At 39.0% G+C, this 13,902-nt stretch overlaps 2 protein-coding genes across 3 annotated transcripts in view; one reads left to right on the top strand and one right to left on the bottom strand.

Moving 5' to 3' along the window:
• The window catches only part of galr1b (galanin receptor 1b), a 39,332-nt gene extending 29,530 nt beyond the window's left edge, over positions 1–9,802 (top strand). The window contains exon 3 of the mRNA XM_057347946.1: positions 8,558–9,802. Coding sequence (XP_057203929.1) covers positions 8,558–8,875 — 318 coding nt within the window. The 3' untranslated portion in view covers positions 8,876–9,802. The remainder of the gene's footprint in view (positions 1–8,557) is intronic.
• Positions 9,803–10,914: 1,112 nt separating this feature from the next.
• On the bottom strand, positions 10,915–13,426 carry ddx28 (DEAD (Asp-Glu-Ala-Asp) box polypeptide 28). Of its 2 annotated transcripts, XM_057337510.1 has the most exons (2): positions 11,808–13,426; positions 10,915–11,705 (listed from the first exon to the last, which is right to left on the bottom strand). In XM_057337510.1, the coding sequence occupies exons 1-2, from the start codon at positions 12,711–12,713 to the stop codon at positions 11,013–11,015; spliced, it is 1,599 nt and encodes a 532-aa protein (XP_057193493.1). In that variant the 5' UTR covers positions 12,714–13,426; the 3' UTR covers positions 10,915–11,012. The 2 variants fall into 2 exon arrangements, with proteins under 2 accessions (XP_057193493.1, XP_057193485.1); XM_057337502.1 differs by having other exon boundaries at positions 10,915–13,424.
• Positions 13,427–13,902: the final 476 nt, after the last annotated feature.

Below are 13,902 nucleotides of genomic sequence, written 5' to 3'. Positions count from 1 at the left end.
ATTAGAAAATGGTTGCAAGGACTGCCTGTTCTGCCGGCTGGTTTGAAATGGAATAAAGAAGGGTTTAAGTATTTAGGTGTTTTTATTGGAAATGAAACGCTTCATGAGAAAAGCACAGAGACGGCCCAGATGCGGTGAAAACCAAACTTTATTATTACACGGCAGACAAGGTACTGAATAGACCCGACCGCGAGCGTTTCAGCCCGCGGTGGTACGAGGTGATCACAGTCCGTGGATGCTGCAGTAGCGACCCGGTGAGAAGTGATGATCCCGGAGGGAGTAGAGCACGGCGGCGAGGATGGAGGATAGGAACCCAGTGAAGGTGAGCCGGATTGAAAGCTGAGGTTCCTCACTCAGCCCGAATGCCGTGTCGGGAATCCGGAAGTGGATACGGGCGAGAAAGAAGATTGCCGAACCTCCGGGGAACCACTGGTAGCAGATGACAGCAGATGAACTAGACGCCCACGGGAGCTGCTGGGACACAGGGAAGTATCGAGGTGACAGACTAGGAAAGCAGAACTTGAAACGAGACAAAACTGTCACTAGACTAAGACAGGAACTTCATCAGCCGTGCCGCGGCAGCGTCTGGGTCAGTCTGAACTGGCTACCAAGAGCAACGGTCAGACAACGGATTAGAGACACAGAGGGAATATATATGGGAAACATAACGAGATGAAAGGATAGTCAGGTGCGGGGTAATTACCGGGAACGAATGCTTAAATGAGTAATAAGGAAGCAGGCGTGTGGGTGTGGAGTGGAAAATCACCTGTGCGGGGAATTCTAGGGAGACACGGGGCGAGGGAAGATACGCAGACACCGAGCACGAGATCAGCCACCGGCTAGCCACGTGCTCGACAAACAACAACACAACCCATGTGCAGAAAATACCCCGACCAGACCAAGACCGTGACAGAAACGATTGTAAAGAAAATTTTGAAGGGGTGGTTGAAAGAATTCTTGGACGATTAAATAAATGGAAGTTTGTGTTTTCAAAAATATCTTATAGAGGACGGGTTTTAGTTATTAATAATTTAGCTGCCTCTACGTTATGGCATTGGTTAGCTTGTATTGACCCGCCATCACTCTTATTGAAAAAAATCCAATCTTGTTTAGTTAATTTTTGGGGGGATAAGTTGCACTGGATCCCACATAGTGTTTTATATTTACCCAAAGAGGAGGGTGGTCAAGATCTTATACATTTGCAAAGTAGAACAGCAGCATTTCGGATTAAATTTGATAGTTCTTTAGATGTCAATTGGAGTATGGCAACTGCCATAATATTAAGGAATTTTGAAGGGTTGAACATGGACAAATCTTTTTTTTCTGGTTGAATGCTAAAGTGATGAATCTTTCTAAGTTGCCCATTTTTTATTGTAATTTATTTAAAGTATGGTCTCTTTTTAAAGTTTTTAAAAGTAAGAATACATCTTCTTTACATTGGAAATTACAAGAACCACTTATTTTTGGCTCACGTTTTGATATTTCAAGTGGAAGTTGCTTTCCGGCTCTGACGAATATCCTTCTTAGATCTCGTGTCATTACTCTTGGAACTCTAATTCAAATAGCAGGAGTGGACTTTTCCAACAATGATGCTCTGGCTGATACATTGAAGACTAAATCAACTCGTCTAACAGCTCAGTTGTTGAGGAACTGGAAATTGGATATTGCCGAAAATTAACTCATTTGTTAAAAAACTTTGTCGAAGGACTGATTCAACCAAAAAGTGATGATCATTTTCCCAACTTGGTTTTGTCACCTGATTTTGAAATGTGTAATGGTTCTTTCCTGAATTGTAATAATTTGGTGCTATTGGGAGAAAACAAAGCAACAGGAAAAGCTGTATATAAATGTTGTGTTAAAGTGTTTAATAAGAATATTCTTAATGGAAAAATAGATACACATTGGCGTAATGTTTTGCATTTAGATGAAAATACAAGACCAGATTGGAGGGCACGTTATAAGTCACCATTACCTAGGAAAACGGGGGATTTATAATGGAGGATTTTGCATGGAATCATTGCTGTGAATGCATTTGTATCTGTAATTAATCAAGAAGTGGATTATAAATGTCCTTTTTGTTCCCAAAGAGAAACAGTGTTTCATGCTTTTATGTTTTGTATAAGATTGAGACCATTATTTGATATTTTACAAACACTTTTTTGTTGTTTTGGTGAACTTTTTTCAATGGAGGTTTTTATTTGTGGTTTTAAATACAATCGAAATTGAGGTAATGAATGCCAACTTTTAAATTTTTTACTGGGACAAGCAAAAAGAGCAATTTACTTGAACAGAAAAAACAAGATTGAAAATAATTTGGTTGTTGACTTGACGTTGTTGTTTAAAATCCTAGTAAAGTCTAGAATTTTTATTGGTTTTATAAAGCAAGGAATGATCTTTTGAATTTTTGTTTTATATGGTGTGTAAAAAATGCTTTATGTGAAATTGTTGAAGATTAATTAATTTTCAGTGTCCAATTATAATGTAATTGATAAGTGAATTGGTAATAAAATGGTCAAATAAAAAATAAAAACTCTCTCTCTCTCTCTCTCTCTCTCTCTCTCTCTCTGTATCCATCACTCACCCACACACTGTTTCAAGTGTCCAAATCCAATATAACATTTCACTGTTTCCTTTTGATGTTCCACTACAGCAAGCATTTAAGATACTTCAAACTTAGACAGAATAGAATTTGAAAAGGATATATACTGTATAGATTATGTCCATCTTTTATACAGCGATGCAACCTTGGCAATTATTACCTTATTAAAAATGATTTAGTTACAGGCAGTACTTAACCTTCACAAAATTACTATGTGTGGGTTGTGATTTGCGTGAAGCAGATGCTGTCTACTGTCATGTACTCAGCTTTTATTTAAAAAATGGACTTACTCTGTATAATCACTGCACAAGTCTGGTTGGGCTTATCTCCATTGGTAATGAGTTTATATATTAGAGGGAGGTTGAATATCTGCTTTCCAGGGAACCCATTCTTTGTATGTCGCTTAATACATCTGAGCTAAAGTTATGTATTTCAGTTCTTCTTGATAATTCCTCCCTGGCTAATTACGTTCTTCAAACACATTGGAGGATTTGATTAGTCCAGATTGAGCGGTCTGACAAAATTGTGCATTCCAGTGTAAGGAACACTGAACAATGCTTGAGTATATGATGCATTAATCTTGTAGCTAACCAATCCCTGCACTGATATCTTAAATATTTTATCTTAAAAATATAATAGACGCATGATCATCCGCGTTGTGTTTCAGCCAGCTCAGTTACATCCAGTGCACGTAGCATCCATAGGGAACAACAACGTTTTTCACATGGTCACTTCAAGATGCCCCAGTCAACGACGTGAGTCATATTATCCAAAGTCTACATCATACATTGACAACCAAAAAGGGGAAGCCGTCAAGCTATACATTTCAAGTTACATCCACAAATATGAAAAAAATGAAGTAAACTTTTGCACCTACTTGAGGCTTGATTGTTGATACACTCAACAATGTTCAGCAATAGTGCTGTCGGTTCACTGAAATTTGAATGTTTTTTGTTATCGCTTGGTGGCAAATTACCGCAGTGCTATGAGAGCGGAACTGGCTTAGCCAGCTGAAATGTTAGTGGACATACAGTACATCATCACCCTGAGTGCATATAACCTATTCTGAAAACCAGCTGAATAAAAATACATTTCAGAATCCTTTGAATAAATTATGCATCTTATAAGAGCCAAAAACAACACAAAAAGACATTATAATTGCATTCATCATTGTCAGTTGTGTACTTCACAAACAATTTAATTTTATCTGTGATATGGTTGCGTGATGGATTTATTTTGGATTATTGTTTTTGTACGTGGCCAGAAAACAGCAAAAATGTATAGTTTTTAAACAGTGCATCAATTATTATTGTATGTAGCCTATTGTATCAGTTATTACTGCCCATTATTTCATTTATGTTAAATAAATCTATCCCAGAACATTTATAAGCCTGCATACCAGTTTGTATGAAGAAAACTCTCAGATAAGATTATAAGAATGACAATACATGACTGTATGCATTCATCAACAATTCAATCTGAATAATCTACATTTTGTCGTTTTATCATTATAAGGTTCTATCTGCGTTCTGAGTAGTTTTGAGATATTGAGCTTCAAAGTTTTTGCATTTCATATAGCAAAAAATGATATGGGAAACAAATCTCTTTCATACATGAAAAAGATTGAGACCCTAAATGTATTCTGAATGTACAACATCAACATTTTCTGAAATTTGTAAATGGGGATTTTTGGAACAGGTCAAACGCAGATAAAACCTTCTGATTCTGAAAAATCACTTTCTGCTGAGAATTATAAAGTTCTATCTGCAAAATATTAATTAAATCAATACATTCTCAAGCAAAACAAACAATTTACTTATATTGTTTGTTAAAACATGAAATTAGTGTTGTAGTAATGTGTTGACGTATAAAAAAAGTTACATTTATATGCTTTTATGACATTTATTTCATATTTTAGGACGCATACATTTTTGTTCAAGCTAAGCATAAAAGGCAGTACTAAATATTTTATCTATAGTGCAGATGTTAATTTTAGTTAGGTATATGATGGGTATTTCAACACATTATTGCAGGCACCATTAAGTTTCCGTTGTTTTAGACAGAAAGCAGCTACTGTAATCTGACCTAGACTCTATTCCACAGAAGGTGGGACAGGTAAAATTCCTTTCTAGAGATGAGTATGGCCAAAGATATTAATATTAACAAGATGCGCCACTGCCATTACAATGAATGGGGAGGAATGCAACGCTCAATATGGCAGCTCTAGCGAAGGAAGTCCCGCCTTCCAGTAAAACGAGCCAATCGTCAATCAGTATTGACTCACGATTCTGTGGGGCGGGGGTCTCGTGAGGCGCTTGCCAGCCTGTGTGCATACACAGTAGATGAAGGTGATTTTTAGCGCAATTTAAGCTGAGCAAACCCAAGTTATGGTACATGTCAGGTTTAATTATTGATAGGACATACAGTATGCTGTTTAATTGTGATTTTTGCCAGCGATTTTAAAAATATCTGTCTTCCCCCATTCAAGTAGATAGGACTGTGGTCTTGCTGTTAACTGCCCAGAGGCGTTGCAAACATGGCCGCCGAGTGGCACGACATCCGTAAATGGACTTTATGGCTGAAATAACATGATAATGTTTATTGTTGTAATTAAGACTGTAAAATATATTGTAAAATGTAAGGCATTATGAGGGTTCATGTAAACACAGGAATTAGGAAGCTAGTGCTGCTGGCTAGTGTTGTGTCTATATATATAAAAATAAACTCCTCAACATAACCTAAAACAAAACAGAAAAAATACTGTAGTTTGAGCTGCTCTAGTCCCAAAATCTACACATTTAAAAAAACAATCATGGCATAATGTAAATAAGTAGTCACGTAATAAGAATATGTGAATAACTCAATTTTGACAAAAATGTTAGATAGAACCTTATAATTCTAAGGTGACGATTTGTGCAAAGGAATGTAATTGAAGAAAATTAATGTTTCATCCTCCTTTCCGTGATAGGCGACAACTGAGCTGTCAGCAGTTTTCATTTTTTGGGGCACCATTTATTTTACAGGTTGTAAATAGACAGACTACATAACACCCATTATCAAGGCAGCACAGGGCGGTACATTTCATTTACATTTGATACTCATCTCCAATCTCTACACATCACTGCTAAATTTAGTGCCGTGATTTAGTTCATTCTTCTCTCATCAATCTTCTGGTATGGTGCTTCATCTACCCAGTCAAAGGATATACTGTATGTAGCATCATCAGTAGCCACATGAGCTGTGTATTATCAAACCCACAGCTAGATTCATCAGGGCTTCTGTCTGTTTCTGAAAACGGTTTGGCTTCAGAAAGAGAAACATGGAAGAAAATGTCACACCTCCCACTCTAGTTTACAACTGCATTATAGGAGTAAAATAAGACCAACAAACAAGACCAAATACACCTGAAGTGTCTCCATCCCCGTTGCTGTCTCTAATGACCTGACCAGCCTCTGATTCCTAGCCCACTTAGACCATTCTGCAAGACGTAAACAACAATAGCTGTTTCCATTACCCTTGAAAATGTGCAAATTGAAAGAGCGCATTGAAAGTACACCCAATGGAAACATGTCAATTTCGCAAAAACTCCCATGTATCGCAAAAAATTTTCCCGCTTACATGAGGTGTTTTTTTAGGCAATACGATAAAGGCATATTTTGCAAAACTGCAATGGAGACACATTTTGTCGTATTTACTGTGCATTCACACCGCTGCCGTCGAGAGCGTCAAAGTGGCCGGAAGTCATTCATTTTCAGTGTGAGCTGGCAGCGGGCAGGCAGCGGCGCATCTTGAGCGGCCGTTGAGGGCGTCGAGGAGAGTTGAAATCAGGTCAACTTTATGATAGTGAGCTATGACGCGGTTCGGCGGCAACCAATCGGAACGTAGAAGTCCACCGCTTGAGAGGATTCCAGAGAACGCAGCCCTGTAAACTTTGGTCTATGCCAGCCCAGAGCGTCAACGAATCTTTCTACAGCGTTGTTGGCAGAGCGATTTTTGACACGCTCGACGGCGGCTGTGTGAACGTACAGTTACAAGTCACGTGGCGTATAAAAAGTCACATGACCATTCGCGGTATGTTTTGGCAGAATATTTAGAAAGATAGGATGTAAGGAATTCACATTAAGTATTAATGTGATTAAGCTTTAAGCTTTCCTGTAGCTCAGTGGTAAGAGCATGGTGCTGACAACGCTAAGGTTGTGGGTTCGTTCCCAGGGGATTGCACATACGCTGTACTTAGAAACAAAATGTATAGTATAATGCAATGTAAGTCGCTTAAGCGTCTGCCAAATGCGTAAATGAAAGTAATATCTTATATAATGACCGTAATACGCAGGAAAACGAGTGAGTGCAGTATGGAGATTTATTAGGAACAGTGAGGTAATAGGAAAATATACAAGGAAATATAGACATTTCTCTTAACTCTTTTATCACAGTAGGTGGCACAATGCGCTAAAGTTGGTTTGCAACCTGCCATAAAATGTACAAAGAAGAAGTATGGCCAGAATGACTTATCTTGAGAAGAAACAAAATACACTTTAATCGTATAACATCGTTTAATGGAAACAAAGTCATTCCGCAATATTTTTTTAATCGACATTTAGAAAATATCGCTTAAGTTTTGCGCAAATCTGTAATGTAAACATGGCTTCTGATCCAGAGGCAAATCCTATTTCTGTTTTTTTGTCATTTTTTAATGGGCTCTATGCCTGTGTGACTATACGTTTCACGGTCAGAACCCTAGGCAGTTTCCAGTTGGGGAGACTTAAAGGAGAGAGAAAAGGAAAAATTAGAATATAGTTCAATTTCGCAGATGCTGTACATTGCGGCACACAGCAGTGGTATATAGAAGTGGCGAGTTCTTACGTATTTGAATGTTATAACGAAATGTTAACTTATGAAAGTATCACTTCAAATACGGTAGTACACTTCTATTTACCACTGCTGTGTGCTGCAATGTACAGTATCTGCGAAATTTAACTATATTCTAATTTTTCCATTTCTCTCTCCTTTAAGTCTCCCAACCGGAAACTGACTAGGGTTCTGACTGTGAAACGTGGAATTCACGCATGCATAGAGCACATTTCACACATGGGAACATTTAAAAAGCCAAAAACACACTGCAGGCCTATGGGTCAAAATGATCTAATTTCTTTTATGCCATAAAGCATCAGGATATTAATAAAGATCATGTTCCATGAAGATATTTTGTAAATTTCCTACCACAAACATATAAAAAATGTGAGTGGATGCAGCAAAATCGCTAACAAAAATGGAGAAACGAGCCTACAAACTACTCTCGCTGCTGCCCGCACTTTGGGAATTACCCACTCAAGTTGGTATCTACGTATGTAAAGCTTAGAATTTCAGCTTTCAGGAGCGTTAAAACAAACCTGTTTCTCCTAGCAACGGCCTGCTACAGCGCCTCTGATTAACAACTTCAAATTTTTTGTTTTTGCATCCTCGGATTCCAGATTTTTAAATAGTTGTATCTCGGCCAAATATTGTTCCATCCTAACAAACAAAGTCTGCATGGTTTTGTTGTCCAGTTTCACATATGATTAAGTATTAATGATGTTTAACTTTTTCATTTGGTCTGTTGGTCTGCATAATCTGTTGCTTGTATTTGTCCTTTCAAGGCAGTAAAATTTTGGAACAGGAACTGCTTCTGGACCAGTGCTGTTTACATCTTGCAAAATTGTCAATAATAATGGTCAATAATTAGGGTGTAGTATTGTATTGTATTGTATAACTTTATTGTCCACCTAAGTGTAAATTTGTCTTTTATTTAAAATTAGTCCCATACACCCTCACAGACTGTAGACTGTGTTGAGTGTAAATTATTACTCATTAAACTGTTCTTTGGGATGTTTTTTTAAAGAATAACTCTAATACCTGCAAACATCTGCACATTAAAAATTTGTGGAATATGATTAACCAACATATTTTTCTGTTTTGCAGACAGCTCAGACGGTGTTGCTGGTCGTCACTGCCTTCCTCATCTGCTGGATGCCACACCACATCATAGCGATGTGGGTGGAGTTCGGCCAGTTCCCATTGAACAATGCTTCCTTTGCATTCCGCATCATCTCTCACTGCCTGGCCTATGGAAACTCCTGTGTCAATCCCATTCTTTACGCCTTCCTTTCTGAAAACTTCAGAAAAGCCTGCAAGCAGGTCTTCACATGCCGCTTTTTTTACTCTCCTCCTCCTGTGGAAAAAGTGGTGCGGATTCGCATGGAGAATTTCTCCACAACACATTCTACCACTAACATATGAGTTAGGGAGGAAACCCTTTATCACTGTTTAGATATTACTAGAAGGGAAGAGATAGTTTTGTTGTTTCTGCTTCATGTTATATATTTCATCCAAGGTCTAACTAACAAGGACAGTTTAAGTTACCTTGGCGCGGAAAGCCCAATTAATCTATCAAAGACATTTGCTTCTAAAATGTTTTTAGTGTTTGTCAGTAGACTTCTTTTTTATTTCATTATTTATGTACATATTTAATGTGTGTTTGATGTTTTTTTGGAAATAATTAAAACGTCTGTAGAAATTTGGTTATTTAATTATGTTTTAAAGAATAACTAAAAAACATGACTGTGTTTGTGGATGACCCAAAGTAGTGATCTGAACACCATTTGTGCAGTTTATGTATTTGAACAAACACTTTGTCTTAGTTTAACAATACCATACGTTAAACCAGGATATTGTGCTGTAATTTTGTATTTATTCTGTAACATTGGTTCACATGTTTAATGTCTACTATATTGATTATATGTAATGTATAGAGAAAGAAAATAATTTAAGAAAATATCTATTTCATTGAACAACAAAAAGTGTATGAAGAATATGGGAGAGTGTTTAAAGTGGATGTATCTGTACCTAAAGTAAATGCTTATGGGTAGCTGTTTGACATACCTGACCAATGGAAACTTTTGTGTATGTGTGTGCATCTCTTACTTACTCACACCCGTCTGTGAGATACCAGGACAGAAGCTCTTATAAACACAGATTTTTTAGCATTAGCAAAGAGTCAAGAGAGTTGCAAAGCTTCCCTTTGAAGTAACAAGGAGCATAGACTTGGCTGGATGGCACACAACAGGTCAGTTTCTTATAAGGTGTATATATTCACCTGCATAATAAGACTGTCTTTTACTCACGACTTTGATCCTTATAGAATACATCTCCATTACAATGCAGCTCTCACATTAATGTGACATAATAGCACTGCAAAAGAACAGAGTGCTCTAGTAGCCCTAGAAATGACACTGTTTTTACACATTTCACATTAACCACACTGTCTCTGCAGTCAGTATGCAGATTCGTAACTTCAGGTTTTGGATATTGGACATAAGGATCAGAAACAATGCTACGTTCCACACAGGGTCAACACTATTGATCTAGCATTGTGCCATTTATTAAAAAAACCTCTAATGGGGATTTGCAGACGAGTAGACTTTTGAAAAGTAATTCATATTACTGTGCATCATATCTCAAATATAAGTATTATCTAGAAAAATAAAGATGGAATGACACATAACTCTCAGTACCTTGCCTGCATTCCCGGTGAACCAATGTCCCTATGAGTAAAAGCACTGGACTTTAACTCAAGACAGTCTTTGTTGCATTTCGAACCTAAAAAGTTGCTGCACTTAGCAAAGTCAACAACATTAGTCACTGTCCAAATACATCATATGTCTGATGGCTTGCCTTTATGCATCAGTTAAAGCATATTACTATCAAAATGGAGAAATTATGCGTATGTATATTTGCTTTAAAAGGGAGTGCTTCAGCTGACCAGATAGCATTTTCTTTGAATTAAGCCCATCAGAGCGCCTCACGGCTAACTGTTTATGCTTCTTCTAATCAATGTTATGAAAAGCTCCCTTCTCAATAACACTGCTGCAAAGTTCAAATTTATCTCATGACAACCCTCCTGTTGTGCAGGGATAATAAACAGTCGGTAGTGATGCATGTAGCCTTACTTTCAGACCTCTCTATCACACTCACCCCCATTACAGAGAAGATAACAATTGCTGGTTTAAAATAAACTCATAAATAACCTGCTTCATATCAACTATGGGAAAACGCTAGAATGCTTAATGTAAATATGTTTTAGTCTCAACTGCATTTGAATGATCTTGGTTTTGTGCGCTCTTCAAATTAGACTATTGTTCTCTATTGAACACCTCAAATAATGGCGTGTGCAGTAAGCCTTAATGTGACATTGAGAGGTTCGTATAAAATATAAATTGTCAAATGATCAGAAATATTAAATAAATTTAAACTTAAGGGTAAAAAAGCAAACTTTCATATTAAATGGTTTATTATAAAGACTCAAGTACAACAAATATCTCAAATCTTTCCATTTTTATGCAAGGATTCATTAGGTGATGATACAATAAATTACCTTTTACTCAATTGTTAAATCTGTTTTATGGCTGGGATTTTTTATTTCAGACTCCATCCCAGGTAAAGACGTTCTTCTCCTGGCAGCTGTCTCTATTTTTTGCACAAGTTCAACATCCCAGCGGTGGGTAACAAAGCTCAACACCTCTCCTCCACCGGAGCCACCTGCTCTCCCCACACGGCCTGCTCGGTGGATATAGTCCGTGTGAGATTCTGGAAAGTCATAATTGACGATAAATCCAACCCTCTGTGTGTCTAAGCCTCTTGAAGCTATATCAGTGCATATGAGAACATCAACGTTTCCTCTCTGAAAGTTTCTGAAGATACCTTCTCTCATTGCAGCAGGCATTTCTCCCTGGAGCCTCATGTGACAAACGCCCATTTCCTCCAGCGTGTAGCCCAGCCAGTTCACGGTGGACGCTGAGTTGCAAAACACCAGAACACCTTTATGCTCCTGTTCGGCCTTCTTCAAAGCCTGATGAAGCTCCAGGATCTTGTCGGCACCTTTCACCCTCAGAAACGTCTGCTTTACATGTGGCATGAGATAATGTAGCATCTGGCTTTTAATGACGACCATGCTGCCCAGGTCAGTCACCTTGCTGAGGATCTCACCGACACCACCAGGAAACGTAGCTCCCACGACAACCAGCTGAGCTTTACGGGTGAACCCAACAGTCTCGGAGAGCCTGGATGCCACCTGGGTATGGGAGAGAATTTTCTCAAGCATGCCTGCAAAACTAGCATCAAACATGGTGTCAGCCTCATCAATCACTAGGAAGTTCAGTTCACTCAAACTCACAAATCGCTTCCATAGGGCCTTTAGAAGGGCACCAGGGGTGGCCACCAGCACATCTGGTTGGCTGTGTGAGAATGTCGCTTTGATGTTTCCTACACCTCTGCCTCCACCCACAACTTTGACCACAAGCCCAAACCGCTGGCCTATTGAACGAGCCACAGATGTTACTTGTTCCGCTAGTTCCCGTGAAGGCACCATGACCACAGCTTGAATCTGTCTCTCCTTGTCTGTGAACTCCTCTAACCTCTTTTCCGCCTGCAACTTGTGGATGATGGGAAGAAGATAAGCCAATGTTTTACCACTCCCCGTCTCTGCAGCACAGAGAATATTATGCCTCTTCAGTATTTTAGGAATGGTTTTCATCTGCACTGTCGTGGGGTGAATTATATTCAGACTCTGTAATGTCTCAACCAGTTCTGGACAAATATGAAAGCATTCAAATGTCTTGTGACCAGCAGTGTCATTGTCCTCGCCCTCGTGTTTCACCATGAATGGTGGTGCGCTCTGGATGCTGTTTATGGTGAAATAATCCCCTGGTGCTTCCTTGCTTTTCCATCCCTTAGAGGCAAGCGCTGGCTGTTCAAATTTCCCAAGGGTATAGCCAACAGACTGGTTTAGCTGAGGATTCTTGCTCTTGATCAGCAGTCTGCCAGCCTTGACTGTTGGGAGCTTGTTAGTTCTTTTGCTTTGCACTTGTTTGATGTTTTCTATGCGTTCTTGCATGCGTCTCGGGATGCGGATCACCACAGACGGCGAGGCAGCTGTTGTCATTTTGCGTACCGACGCAAACATCGCATCGATGTGTCCACAGATTAACGGAACGTAATCGCGCGCATTAAAAGAACTGCGCGTTATTGGCAGCTGTTTGGAAAAGAGAACGGCGACGTTTCCGACCTTCACAAACTGCATCGCGGATATTCTTGTTCTATAACTTAGAATCAAAAGTGAATGTTGTTATGTATTGCTATTGTGTGCAAATGGTATTATCGCTTGACCTCTGAAATAGTTAATGGTATTATCGCTTGACCTCTGAAATACATACATTGGTTTGTAGTTTCATGTGACAAACACAGCAAACTTTCACGTGAAGACAGCCTTGGGTCTTCCTGGCGTGGAATGATGACGTACACCCAGGTCGTGACGCCAAAATAAAAGTCCCATTGGTCAAAACTTGCGCACTGTTTTCCCAAATGACATACTATGCACTATGCACTCAACCATGTAGTGTAAGCATTTTAAAAGGGTAGTACCGTCCCAAATGGAATACTAAACGGTTTTATACTAACCGGAAGTATTTTGGTTTCCCAGACGAGCGCAAAGGATGTCAATCTCACGGCACAATGCGTGTGAATAAAAATCTACTTGTACATTGTACATTTCATGTAGTTTTAAACTGTTTTGCCCAGCATGAGAGTTTTGCTCGAGCAGCGTCCGATAGCCGAACGTATGCGAAACTGCGACCATTGAGTGTGTGAAGTATCCACAGTTCCACACATAAGGCGCGTCCCAAATCGCGCACTTATGTACTATTCTACGCCATTTTGTAGTATAAATAGTGTGAGTAGTGCGTTCACATCGAAAATCCTCAAAAACGAAGTGCACTGTAAGTACCCGAATGATGTACTTTTTCGACCGAAAATGTGATGTGTGGAACTGTGGACAGTTTACACACACAACGGTCGCAGTTTCGTTTACGTAGCAGAAGGGAGGCGGGGCTATCAGACGCTGCTCAAGCAAAACTCTCCTGCAGAGTGATACGCTTAAATCTGATGATGACTTAAGTAATGCTGGGCAAAACAGATTAAAACTACATTAAATGAACAATGCACAAGTATATTTTTATTCACACGCATTGTGGCGTGCGATTGACGTCATTGGCGCTCGTCCGGGAAACCGATAAACTTCCGGTTAGTATAAAACCGTTTAGTATTCCATTTGGGACGATACTACTGAAAGTCATATACTAGATGGCTGAGTGTATAGTGCATAGTTTAAGGGCATAGTATGTCATTTGAGACACAGCTGTATTTTCGGTAGAAAAAGTGCATCATCCGGGTACTTCAAGTGCACTTCTTTTTTGAGAATGTGAATGCACTAC

Source organism: Triplophysa rosa, linkage group LG1, assembly GCF_024868665.1.
Source record: "Triplophysa rosa linkage group LG1, Trosa_1v2, whole genome shotgun sequence".
In the NCBI taxonomy this organism is placed as follows: Eukaryota; Metazoa; Chordata; class Actinopteri; order Cypriniformes; family Nemacheilidae; genus Triplophysa; species Triplophysa rosa.
Note: the sequence above shows the minus strand (reverse complement) of the source record. Positions and strands in the feature narration are given on the sequence as shown.